The sequence below is a fragment of the Gekko japonicus genome, unplaced genomic scaffold, assembly GCF_001447785.1.
Source record: "Gekko japonicus isolate JY-2015 unplaced genomic scaffold, Gekko_japonicus_V1.1 scaffold768, whole genome shotgun sequence".
Classification (NCBI taxonomy): domain Eukaryota; kingdom Metazoa; phylum Chordata; class Lepidosauria; order Squamata; family Gekkonidae; genus Gekko; species Gekko japonicus.
In genome coordinates, this window is record NW_015159733.1 from 199,782 (window position 1) to 212,547 (window position 12,766).

General features: G+C 41.4%; 1 protein-coding gene across 1 annotated transcript; it reads left to right on the forward strand.

Moving 5' to 3' along the window:
* The first annotated feature begins 8,267 nt into the window (after nucleotides 1-8,267).
* SOWAHA (sosondowah ankyrin repeat domain family member A) lies at nucleotides 8,268-9,728 on the forward strand. Its single transcript, XM_015429070.1, has one exon. The coding sequence runs from the start codon at nucleotides 8,268-8,270 to the stop codon at nucleotides 9,726-9,728; it is 1,461 nt and encodes a 486-aa protein (XP_015284556.1).
* The last annotated feature ends 3,038 nt before the right edge of the window (nucleotides 9,729-12,766 follow it).

Genomic DNA, 12,766 nt, shown 5'->3' on the forward strand with positions numbered 1-12,766 from the left:
TTTCCAATCTTTTTGATCCATAAATAGATACCTAAACCATCAGATAAGTCTGCTGCTTCAAGTTTCATTGGTCTTTCATTTGAGTTTTTAATTCAGTCAGAGATCCATACCAAGCCAGCTGCTTGGTAATACAACTTAATGTTCAGAACTGCTAGACCTCCTCTTTATTTCACATCCTGTAAAACTTTAAATCTGATTTTTGGTTTTTTGCCAATCCATATGAACGTGTTTATTTGTCTTTGCCAGTTTTCACCATTTTATCATGCATTTCAACTGGAAGCAACTGGAATTAAAAGTTTATTTTTGGCAGAATGCTAATTTTTATTGCAGAAATCTTTCCAAGCCAGGATAATTTTAACTTAGACCATCTTTCCAGGTCTTCTTGTATTTTCTTCTAGACTGTTTCATAATTGTCATGAAAAAGTCTATCTTTTTTCTTGGACAGACTTATTCCTAAATATTTGATTGAATTAGTTATGAAATCACATCCCATAATAGACTTGATATTATCTTGTTTTGTTGAAAATTTAGAGATCATTTTAGTTTATTTCCTATTAATTTTAAATCCGGGAAAAGAACCAAACTTTTCTATTTAAGCCATAATGTCTTGGATTGTATTTTGAGGGTTTGTTATTGTTGACACTACATTGTCCACATAGCTTTTCAATTTAAATTCTTCTCTGTTCCAATCTTGTTTAATTTTAGTGGTGAAAATTTTCATTGTGAGGATAAATAATAATGGGGATAAAGGACATCCTTGTTCCCTTTTAATCTAAATTCCTTCTGTTAATATTCCATTAGAATTTTTGCATTCTGTTTCACATAGATTCCTTGAAACCAGTCCAAAATTTAGATCCATAATTTAAATAATGTAATACTCAATAAAAAATTCCAAGATAAGTTATCAAAAGCCTTTTCAGCATCTAAGAACATAAAAACTGCCTTTTCTTCTTTATTTTGCACAAATTTCATTGCATTAATTATAAAATGGACATTTTCTTTCATATATCTCTTAGGAACAAAACCTGTCTGATCTTGATAGATATACATTTCTTAAGCCTTTCAGTCATTATTGAAGCAAAAAGTTTATAGTGCACATTCAACAATGATCTAGGTCTATAAGATTGCGGTAGCATTGGATCATTTCCTTCCTTAGGAATCAATGTGATATCCACCTCTTGCCAGGATTGGGGTAAAAATTTCCCTGCACTTATTTGATTCATTACTTTTTGAAGTGATAGAATTAATTCTTCTTCTAGACATTTATAGTACATTGCTGACAAACCATCTGGACCAGGGGCCTTACCTTTTTTTCATCCTCTTTATTGCTTATGAAAGCTCTTGTATTGTTATGTTTTGGTTAAAAATATCTCTATCTTCTTTCATTAATTTTGGTATGGAGGTGTCTTTTATATACTCATCTAAACCATCTTCTATTAAATCTTTCTTATACAACTGTGAGAAAAAGAGATAAATTGTTCATGTATATCTTTCTTTTGATGGGAAATTCCGTCTGCCCTTTTATCTCCAGTTATGCATCTTCTTGCACTTTCTTTTCTTAAACAGTAGGCCAGATAATGTCCAGGTTTATTTGCATGTTCAAGATATCTTTGTAGAAGGAAGATCTTAAAAGATTTGTATTTCTGTTTCCTGAATTTTAAGAAAAGTTCTTTGTTCATTCAAAATAAAGTCTCTTGTTCTCTTATGTGTGAACTTCACTAAAATATCACGTGGGAGTCTGTTCTTGATAGAGTATCTGGAGTTAACTCAATATATTTGGTCAATGCTTAGGAAATCTTCTTCCATCTTCAAATGGTCTTGGTCTTGCAACAATTTACAAAAGTCATCTCCGAGGTTAGTTTTGCCAAAGTTTTCCAGAACAGAACCTAAGATTACAGCTTCTATTTTGGACCTTCAAGGTTTCGATCCTTTGGTTTGCTTAAACCATCATTACAGTCATGGATTTCTTGGAGTTCTTTATACTGCCCTTGAATATGTACAATCTTTTTGGTATTTTCTTGAATTTTTTTGTGTTTGAGCCACACCAGTAGTTATTTCTTGTCTCAAAGTTGCAAAGCTCTTTGTTAACATGATCAAAGATATTTTCTTGACCTTGTTTTAGTTGCTTAATCTGCCTTGGATTCCTTGTTCTATTTGGGTCACTTTACAATGCATTTGGTCCTCAGACAGCTGCATCTGAGAAAAGAGTGTGTCTGTTATTGTGTTCATCTGTACAGCCAGCTTATCCTGAAGTTTCTCCAACTGTTCTGGCATTTCAGAGTCTTCTTCCTCCTCAGTCTTTCTTTTTCCCTTTTTTTCTTCATTCAGGTAGTCATTCTGTACCTGTATTTTCTGTACAAGCTTTTCATTTACTTATTTCATCAATATTTATCTTAAGTTGTTATTAGAGCAATGAAACATGTAAGATTGCCCTTGAATCTTAAACCTTAATGTGTAATATAAAACAGATTATCAGATAGGTCTATATTACTATGTGACATAAATTTCAGCAATAATACAATTCAAATTGTCAATGCAATATCTTCTAATTTCATTAAACTATTTCTATAAATGCACCAATTTATAACCTAATGATTATAACAACATGCAAAAAAACTAATAAGGAAAGAATATGTCTAATTTTTAAAGGATGAAATCAGAAACATTAAAATAGCAATTATGAAGGATTTGTAGTGTTAGACAAGGTATGAAATCAAACTGTATTAACATTAGTTTATTAATATGGCTTCAATTTAACTCTTATTAAGACTATACCACAAAAGAGATATATCAGATTAATTTTGTTAAATATTAATCTTGTTAAAGAATTTTGTTCTTTGCCAATAGAGAGGATCTTTACTTTACAGCAGTCAGCAGATCCAAATTGCAGTGAGAAAGCTGCAGTTATTTATAATTTCCACTAGATGGCAGCAAAGACCAATTCATGAATGGAAGAAAAAGAAAAGATTCAAATTCCCAGGAGGCAATGTTAATTGTGAATTCCACAAGATGGCAGCAAAGGCCAGTTCATAAATTAGATGACCAGTTTGAACTGGTGTACAGGAATGGATAAAGAGCATCAGAGAAGTTTGTTCCAATTCAGATTTTCTGATATCCTCTTCCACTCAAAGGCTTATTTTATCCTCAAATACAAAAAAATCCAGTTAAAGCAATACTGGTGGCTTTTTAGAGACCCAGATCAGAAAACTATCTCAAGGTAAGGGATCAGTCCAAGAGAAAAGAAGGAGTTGAAAAATGGCCACGGATAGTTGACTAGTATTTCTTCCTCTTAAAAAGAGGTTTCTTCACCTCTCAGTGTTCTCCAGGCTTCGCATTTAGAAATGCTTATTTCAAAGCTAGGTCATGTGAGGAGAAAGAGCTTAATAAATCTTAGTTCAGTTGCCATCTTTCCCTTAGTTTAGTGAGATGAAGTTGTCAAATTAACTTGATTAATGTTCTATTACTGGCAAAGTAAAAGTGAAAGAAAACAAGCCAACAGTTTCTCTCAAAGTCTTTATGCAAGCAAAAGTATATAAAGGTGCCAGGTGAATAAATTGTTTAAAAGGGTAAGAAAGGAAAGATCTAGGGAGGGCTGGCCCCTCTAACAGCACAGCGGCCACTTATAACTCACATTCCTTGATTTTATCAGATCCATTCAGTCCTGGGGATACGGCTCTGTAATGAGTCCCTTGTTGGCGGCCTCCACACGGGGTGTGTGTGAGAAAAATCTTCTCTCACTAATGTTTAAACAATCATCCCTATTGAGTTCAAGTCCGGCAACCTAACAGAGAGGCTCCAAGTGAGGGGCTATTTTGGCCAGAAGCCCTTCTTCCAGTTGATTAATAACACGTTGGAGGCTTCCCAAAAAAGATGACAAAAAGAAATTGCATTCAGGTGGGGTAGACAAAAGGGCTGGCAGGGTGGAGACTTCCCCCATGCCTTCATGGGACGACTTCTTTCTCTAAGGTAGGGCCACCAGGACACTGTAATAATGCCATTATTAGTATCCTATCTGAGAATGAAAACCATAATTCTCTCGATCCGTTACTTACATCAGATCGTTTCAGAGGGCAGCTCTGTTGGCCCGCAGGATAATGGCTGGATTCCAGTCCAGTAGTGTTGGATAATTAGCAGAGAAACTGTAGTGGAAGAATGTAGTACAGACACGTGTGTATTTAACTTCTAAGAAAAAGTTTACTTCAAAATTAGGGAAAGGATGGAATTACATGGAAAGAAAACAACAACAGTCTAACTACCTCCTCTTTCTAGTTCTGATCTACTCCACCTTATTTCTTTGTTCCCTCAGACTCTAAGAAGGAAGGAATGGAAGTTTCCTCCAAAAGCTCCACCCCTCGAGTACGTGCAGAATAGCATGAACTATCTCCAATATACTGATTAGCCAATAGTCAATCTTAAGATCACCTCATTAAGAATAAAACCTCTACACCTCATTGGTTCTGTACTAAACTTGATATTATTGGCTTACAGAAACTTCAGTTTAACCCTTTCATGACCGAAGGGATGATACTTGCAAACCACAACAAGGAGGCAACATGATTTTGGGGGATATAAGATTTTGAATGTCAAATCTCCCTTTGTCAGACACCAATGAAAAGACTCTCGAAAGCTTATACCCCAGAAATCTTTATGGTCTCTAAGGTGCTTCTGGACTTGAATGTAGCTGTACATACATCATGAGGCATCCACCCACTGCAGCTTCAGCATCACCACCTGCCACATGGCGATCACTGCACAGGCATGGCTCATCAGGAAGGTGCTGGGATAGCATGGCCAGGGCTCCTGCTCTGGTCTCCCCATGGGGAGAGGTGAGGGACAGGCAAAAGCCACAGTGCTGATATTTGTCTCCGCAAACTGTGAAAAGATGGAACAGGATGGCCCAGCTGATGGGCTGCCTTGAAGATCTATCATTTTGGGAGGGATGCTGCTCCACCCCCCACTGAATCCATGGCAGCAGTTCCCTTACTTCCACCTTCACCCTGGGTTCCCTCCGCTCCCCCCCCCCAACTGCATGGTTTATTGGATGCCATCAGTGCTGGGGGAGACTTTGGGATCCACGGACACCTACCATGCCACAGCAGCCACGCACCGATTTGAACCGGGACATAAATAGGGGTAATGGGGTTCAAGCCCCCCCCCATTTCCCGGCAGAAGGAATCTGTCCCACCCACCCCCAAGGCTGCCAGGTAGCATCTTGAAGCTGCTCAGGCTGTCAGGTTCTCAAGTTCAGTCAGTCCTGTTTTCCTTTATAGCAACTTAACAAGTTCCTAGGAGGCACTTGGTTATGGCAAGGATTTTGTTTTTGCAAAGATAAGAGGGGGAGGAGACTTTAGGTGAATATTACTGTCTGTGAAGAAACAAGAGAGAGAGAGAGAGAGAGAGAGAGAGAGCGCATGGAAGGGGGAAGGGAATCGATCTATCTAGCAATCAGGAGGTCTCCGTGGTTGGACTGAAGAATGTATTTCCTGTAGTTTGCAACACAAACTCTGATGTATGTACAGCTAGATTCGAGTCCAGGAGCACCTTAGAGACCAACAAGATTTGGGGGGTATAAGCTTTTGAGAGTCAAAGTTTCCTTCACTGGTGTCTGACGAAGGGGGCATGTTGACTCTCAAAATCTTATGCCCTCTAAAACTTGTTGGTCTCTAAGGTGCTCCTGGACTCGAACCCAGGTGTTCTGAGGCAGGGGCCATCATGGTTACCCTCTGATACGATCTGATACGAGTAATGGATTAAGAGAATTGTGGTTTTCATTCTCAGATGGGATACTAATAATTTCATCATTACAGTGTCCTGGTGGCCCTGCCTTAGAGAAAGAAATGGCCCCCACTCCATTTTATCTTCTGCTATGGGGAGAATGTTGCCAAGGATCGCCTTCCTACCTAGATGTGTGCTGCCTGCCCGGATTCCATCCTGGCTAAATTCACCTTGGCAGCCATGTTAAGAGCTGGCAGTGCCTTGCTTTGGAGAAGGTGAGGTCAAGACTCTCCTCAGGCTATGCTAATGAATGCCCAAAACCCTGGGCAGGAAACTGAATCACCGATGGGACATCTGCACGTCCACCCTTTGCCACAAGGCCTTGCAAAGCCAGGCACCCACTTTAGTCTATCAAGGTAATTTCATCAGCCAATATAACCCTTCCTGCTTGAGTGCAAAATCTAATTACTGTCAAGCAGCCAGGTGAGCTGATTCCCTTTGGCTGATCTTCCCTGACTGTCTCCTAGCCTACCAGCCTGCTCCAGGCATTGGGGAAGCCTCCACCCTGCCAGCCCGTTTGTCCACCCTGCCTGGACACAGTCAGTCTCCTTTTGTCACCTTTCCTTTGGTTATGGCAAGGAGGAAGCCTCCATCCTGACAGCCCTTTTGTCTACCCTGCCTGGTTGCAATCTCTTTTGCCACCTTTCTGGGAAGCCCCACCTCCCCTTAACTTAGAGCCAGGAAATCCATAGATTCTCATCTTGGACTCACCCTGAATTCCTGGACCTTGTCTCTTTGAAATTCTTTTGTGCTGTTCTGCCAGCGAAAACTTTGCAGTCTCATCCTCTCCGCTTGCACAGGGGCTGACAACTCTTCTTTTCTTTCTCTGGGACTTTGGGACATTTACTTGCCACCCGGGAACACCCCTCCACTGCCTTACCTTATTCTTCTTTGGGATCTTTGGAAGCCCTGACTAAAACCCCTAATCTCAACCTGTGGATCATTGAAACAGACAATGTACTGGAAGTCAAAGTGATTTTGGTATCTTGGGACTTGCAGCATTGGAGAAAAAGAAATGAAAGAAATGGGAATATTGTTGCCTTTAGCCGTGTTTGTTGTGGGGGAGGGAAGAGGCCTGTGGCTTAAAAACTGGAAGTTATGGAAATTTTGGTATCCTGAGACCAGCAGCTTTAGAAGAAAAGAAACAGAAGATATGGAAATAGCCATAGTCTGTGTATCTATACACGGGAGGGAAGGTGATAAAGCTGGTTCAAGAGATATAGAAAATGAGATAATTCTACTTCAACCGAAGAAACGCTCCCACATTTTCTGGCCAGGGTACCTGAGAAGCCAGTATTAACTCTGAATTCTGAGATGTATTTGGAGATTTGTGCTGAATATCACTGAGTATGTGAGGGTGGTATAGCTAAGACCGGGGAGACCAAAGTTCAAATCCCCACTTAGCCACGAAGCACACCGTGTGACCTTGGGCCAGTCACACACTTGCAGCCTAAGTTGTGAGGAAAAGAGAAAGGGGGGGAGGAAGTTTTTCCTTTCATACACAAATGAAATAATTCACTCAAATTTTCTCAGTGAAGGATTTCATGACATCTTTCCTCTCCTCTTACAGAGCCCTCTTTCTTTGACTGAGGTTCAGACTATTACGAGTGAAAAAAATTTATATTTTTCAAACTACATGATTGTTGATGGCATTTTTGAAATATAAATATCTCATAATTAAGTAATAATTTCATAACTGAATACTTATATGGATAGTAATCTATATTACTGGGCCTGGACCAGGTTCAGCCCGCTGCCCCGCCCCTGAAAATTGAGACCTCTATGCCCTTGGTGTGATCTGTATCCTTAGCACATTAATGCCCACCTCTGTCAGCCAGACTGATGTGCTAACTAATCTACTGTCCCTGCTCCGAGCATTGTAATTGTGTCCCCCCCCTTAGTTGTAGTGTGCTCACTGCTGTACGAATTGCTGTCCCACAAAGGTAACGGAGACGATCACCTCTGAAAGGACAAGAAAATCTCATTTTCGAATTGTCCCCTGGAGTGAAATAACAGCTTGGCAATGCAGCCATTCAGCCAGGAGCTTGTCAAGTCAGGAACAGCCGCCAATCGTTTCAGGTGGGAGGGGGGAGAGAGAGAGAACAGGGTTTTTTTGGTTTCTGGTTGGGAGCAGCTATTCACAGCGCCAGCTATTCACGTGGGATGGCATGCGAGATGCGCGTTTTCTGCGGGGATGAACCATTTGGGAAGGAACCCAGAGGGGGGGGGGCTGTGCAGGAAGCCACCCCAACGGTCTGGAGAAACTCAGGTGACTACAAATCCCAGACACCTCAGCTCTCTGGGTGGCTTCCTCACTCCACCCTACTGCGCCCTCCGCCAGCTGGGCGAGCGCCAGAGAGCCTCCGTCTTCCAGGCGCGGCGGCGGCGGCAGCAGCAGGTGGCTGCGCGCGTCCCCGCCAGACCAGGGTGGGCTGTCTCGAGGGGCTCTTGCGCCGGGCTCCTCGGCGCTGCCTCACCTGGCGGAGGTGGGCATGGCCGCGCCCGCGCTAAGCCAGGCGGCCGTGCTGGACTTCTTGCAGGAGCACGGCGGGAAGGTGCGCAACTCCGAGCTGCTGAGCCGCTTCAAGCCGCTGCTGGAGCCGGCCGGGGGGGATCCCGACCAACGAGCCGCCCTCCGCGACACTTTCAAGCACTTTGTCAACAGCGTGGCCGTCGTGAAGGAGCAGGACGGGGCCAAGTTCGTGGTGCTCCGAAAGAAGCTCCCGCGCGCCTGGGACGGAGCGGGGCCGCCGGACGCGATGCCCGCCGAGGAGGGGCGGGGAGGGGAGAGCGGAGGCGTTTGCGCGCCGGCCCGCTCGGCCACCGCGGAGGTCCCTCGCCTCTCCCTCGAGCAGGAAGCCCCGGAGGAAGACCAGGCCATGCCCGTCTCCGAGCTGAAGAGCCTCTTTCAAAAGGGGGACCCGGAGGGGCCCAAAGTCCCCAGTGGCGCCGACGGGTGGGCCCCCAGAGGCCCCCCACAGAAGCCCTGCATGTTGCCCGTGCGCTGCGTGCTGCCTCCCCGGGCTGCCGAAGCCACCGACCAGCCTGCCTCCGAGCCGGAAGAGCCGGAAGGCAAAGCCCGGCTGCAAGTGGGACCCTGGGCCAGCATCCCGTCTCGGTCGCCTTACTCGAAGAGGCGGCAGCTCGATGAATCGGGCTCCACCTCCCCTTACCTGCGAAGGGTGCAGAAGGCGCAAAAGGTGGGCGAGGAAGCTGCCTGTGAGGCCACTGTCCCACTGGATGCTGCTGAACATGAGTGGTTGGTGAAAGCTACAGATGGCCAGTGGTCCCAGCGGCTCCACGGCCTCTTACTGAGCGACAAGAACCTGGCAGGCAAAAGGGATTTTATGTCCGGCTTCACTGCTCTGCACTGGGCTGCTAAAAGTGGAAACTGTGACATGGTGAATAAAGTCATAGAGGTGGCAGAGAAAGGTGATGTTCATGTCAATGTGAACACCAAGTCCTATGGAGGTTATACCCCACTCCATATTGCTGCAATACATGGACAAGAGGAGATCATTGCCCTGTTGGTCAAAGATTACAATGCCAAAGTGAACTTGAGAGACTACAGTGGGAAGAAACCCTATCAATACCTAAAAGAAGGCTCTTCTTTTGCAGTTAGGCATCTCCTGCGTGATCCAGATCTGCACACAATCACTGGCCACAATGCCTCTATCAAGAAGAATGCGAAGGTGGCTGCTTCAATTTTGAGTTCTACCAGCACCTTCCTTGGTGTTTTGTCTGATGACACTGCTTTCTATGAGCTGACCAAAGGCTTAAAGAAGCCTGCTTCACTTAATAAGTTTCTTAATGCAGCTACAGCCCCAAGGAGGAAGCTGAAATCTAGAGGGACTTTCTCATCATATTCTTCCTTATCTGAATCATTGGAGGAGGACCAGGAGGAAGCCACAACGAAACGAAGACCTGTTTCAGAGTTGTTTTTTGGTCACTAGTGTCTGCCTCACTGGAATCAAGTAATATGAACGTTAGAGTGGACTTACTTGATTATTCTTTCACAGAAGCACTTTGTTTTTGTATTTCAGTTGTGTTCCTCTTTAGCAGGTCCAATCAAAAGACTGGAAATAAGAATCTCTGTAGGATTGTGTAAACATTTTAATTGATACAAATTTCACCTCACTCAAGATAGCGTTTTTCACTGAGAATAAAATTGATTTGGCAGAAAAAATTATCCTTAATTGATTGATAGGAAATGTTTGGTTTAACTCTGGTAACTAATTTAGATGTACATTACATTAGCATCAGTTTGGAAAGCATCTCTAAAGGGTCTGAATGAAAGTGTTTGCCTTGGATGGATGCTAGTGCATATAAAGGCAATGCATCCTAAGAACAAAAATACATTTTGGTTTAGCTTAGTGATCTATTCCTTTCAAGAGCACTCGTGATTTTATAAATCAAATGTATCGTTTAAATATTCTGATTTGGAAATTAGAGTTCCTCTGGGGGTGTTCAGAGTTTCCTAGTCAGCTCTGAGAACAGACGAATGTGCTAATTAAAAAGAAGCCTTTCTTAAATTAATACTGTGTATTTTCAGTAGCATTCTGTAAGCTTCAGATGTTTCTTATGATGGCCAGTTTAATCTCTAGTGAATCCTATGGCTGAAAACCAAGGAAAATTTACAATCTTAATCTGCATTCTTCTATTAAAGTGGCTGCTAAAAATTCAAAATAAAGACAGTTTCCAGTGGCACTATGGAGAGGAGGGTATTTGACTAAATTTTTAAAAAAGAAAAACCTAATTACAAGATACCATTTGCCAGCAGGCAAATTAGACAAGTATTTTACTATGTGTGAAATACAGAATGTGAAGTTAAATGAGAAAACCAGCATTAATCAACTTAAAGAAATCCCCAACATGTCTACCTCACTGAAATATCTTTATGTGGCCAATTCGTTATGTCTTGTTTCATTCAGGGGGGGGGACCCCTAAACATACTTGCTGCAAACTAATTAAATACTCCATAGTTCTGACTGCAGTGACAAAATGTAATACAGCTGTTTGGAATCTGTTAAAATGATGTTTTAAAGTGAAGCTGCAAGAAAATGTATTTAGGCTACATATTTTTATATGAGGAATACATTCCTAGAAATATAATAATTTAGGCAGTTATTTTTTTATTGCTCACTGTATAAAAATTGTGATCTGTCTTGACATCTTTACAATGCTGAATTTTTAAACGATGGATGGATGTGCTAAATCATTGTAAAGTGCAAGAAAGCAGTATGTGTATATCAGTTATACAAATATTTATTTAAAATACATTGTTGTGGGTCTGTGGGCAGTTTTTAGCATGATGTCAGTCTAGATAATACTTTGCTTAGTGTTCTTGTAAATATGGGTAATTATCATCCCATTTTACAAATGGATGGTCCATTGTTAATTTATCTCAATACAATTTACTGTTCAATGGATTTCTGTGGAGACTCACAGACTGACCCTATGTGTTTTTACTTGGAAGTTTATCCCACTGAGTTGCAGAACTTATTCCTGGGTAATTGTACATAGTACTGAAGCTCAGAAATGTTTTACATGGTATTTACAAACACCTTTGGTCCTCCCTTGTGTGGTTAGTGCCAGGTGTAAATATTGTTAATTGCTTGTAGGGTTGCCAACTGCCTGGAGAGAGAAAAATGTCCCTTTAATAGAGCTTTAATGTGTAGCTTCAGTTTTTTATGGCACAAACAAGACATCAACTGGTAAACAACATCCCATTAAGTTTCTGTTAAAGGAACAGGATGTCATTTTCTTCTAGGCATTTCATAACCCTATTAATCATGAACCGAACATAGAAGAGATATCAAATGCCATTGAAGGTTTTACATTTATATGGGAGACTTATTTTTTTTAACTGAAAGCCAATTTAAACCTTGTGTGATACACCCTACACTGGATGACATTTTGATATATGCGTGATGGTGTGGTTATCACTTAGGGTTGTCAGTCTTTTCCTTGTAAAGCTTCTGTGTCTTTGTCATTTGCTCAACAGGCAAAAATTCATTGCTCCCATGTCCAACTGAGAAAATATTCACTTGTTGAATTGTAATTCTTATTGTAGATTCTCATGTAAAGCCACAGGAGCCTTACAAGAAAAATACATGATAACCTTATATTCAGCACTAGGACATGCTGAATGTAAGTGTTTAATAAGTGTTAAAGTGAAAATACATAAGCAGAAAGGTGAATTTTCTTTGCAAGATTGTTTTCTTAGTACTACTTGGGACCATGCTTGTGCTTAAAGCCAAATGCCAGCCATTTGTTCTGCTAAGTATTTGAAACTATTTTACCCTTGCATGACTTATGCTGAATAACAACACATAAGTGGAGTATGCATTTATGTTCATAAACACTCCATTTTAAGAATATGAGTTTCAAGACTGGAAATACTGTGATTCAATCCATGCAGGATCCAGTTCACAGAGAACAAAAGTAGTACAAACCATAGTCTCATAAAACAACTCTTCATGGAATTCTGTTTCCTTGTACTGTGTTTGTAGGCCATAATAATTTTTAATTCTTATTTTTTAAAAATCCATCTTCCTGCCACATCATAATGAACAAACAAGCTATCATACATAATTATAAAAGTCTGCTTGCTAAATCCTTGTTAGGCATTTTACATTTCAACAGTGATTTGTTTCTGAAACACTCTGAAATTCTTTTCAAGGTCAGTGATTCTTGGAATGTTTTGATATCTGCTTTGCAATAATAAATGCAGTATTTCTTACCTCTGATTGTGTATGTGTAAAACAGACTTTACTCATTCGTCCCACACATTCTACTCAGTGTGCTTCGGATATTGGAAGATGACAATTGTTTCCTGTTCCAGTTCTTAGCAATTAAGTTTCACACGGTGACCACAGTGGATCATAGAGTGTTCAGGGCAAAACAGATATGACAGTGGCAGAACCGTGTTTTAAAATATAGGTCTAGTTCAGTTACACAAAAAAGACAGTGGGGTCCAACATTCATAGCA

Coding starts and splice junctions, on each gene's coding strand:
- SOWAHA (XM_015429070.1), top strand. CDS start 8,268: ATGGCCGCGCCCGCGCTAAGCCAGGCGGCCGTGCTGGACTTCTTGCAG.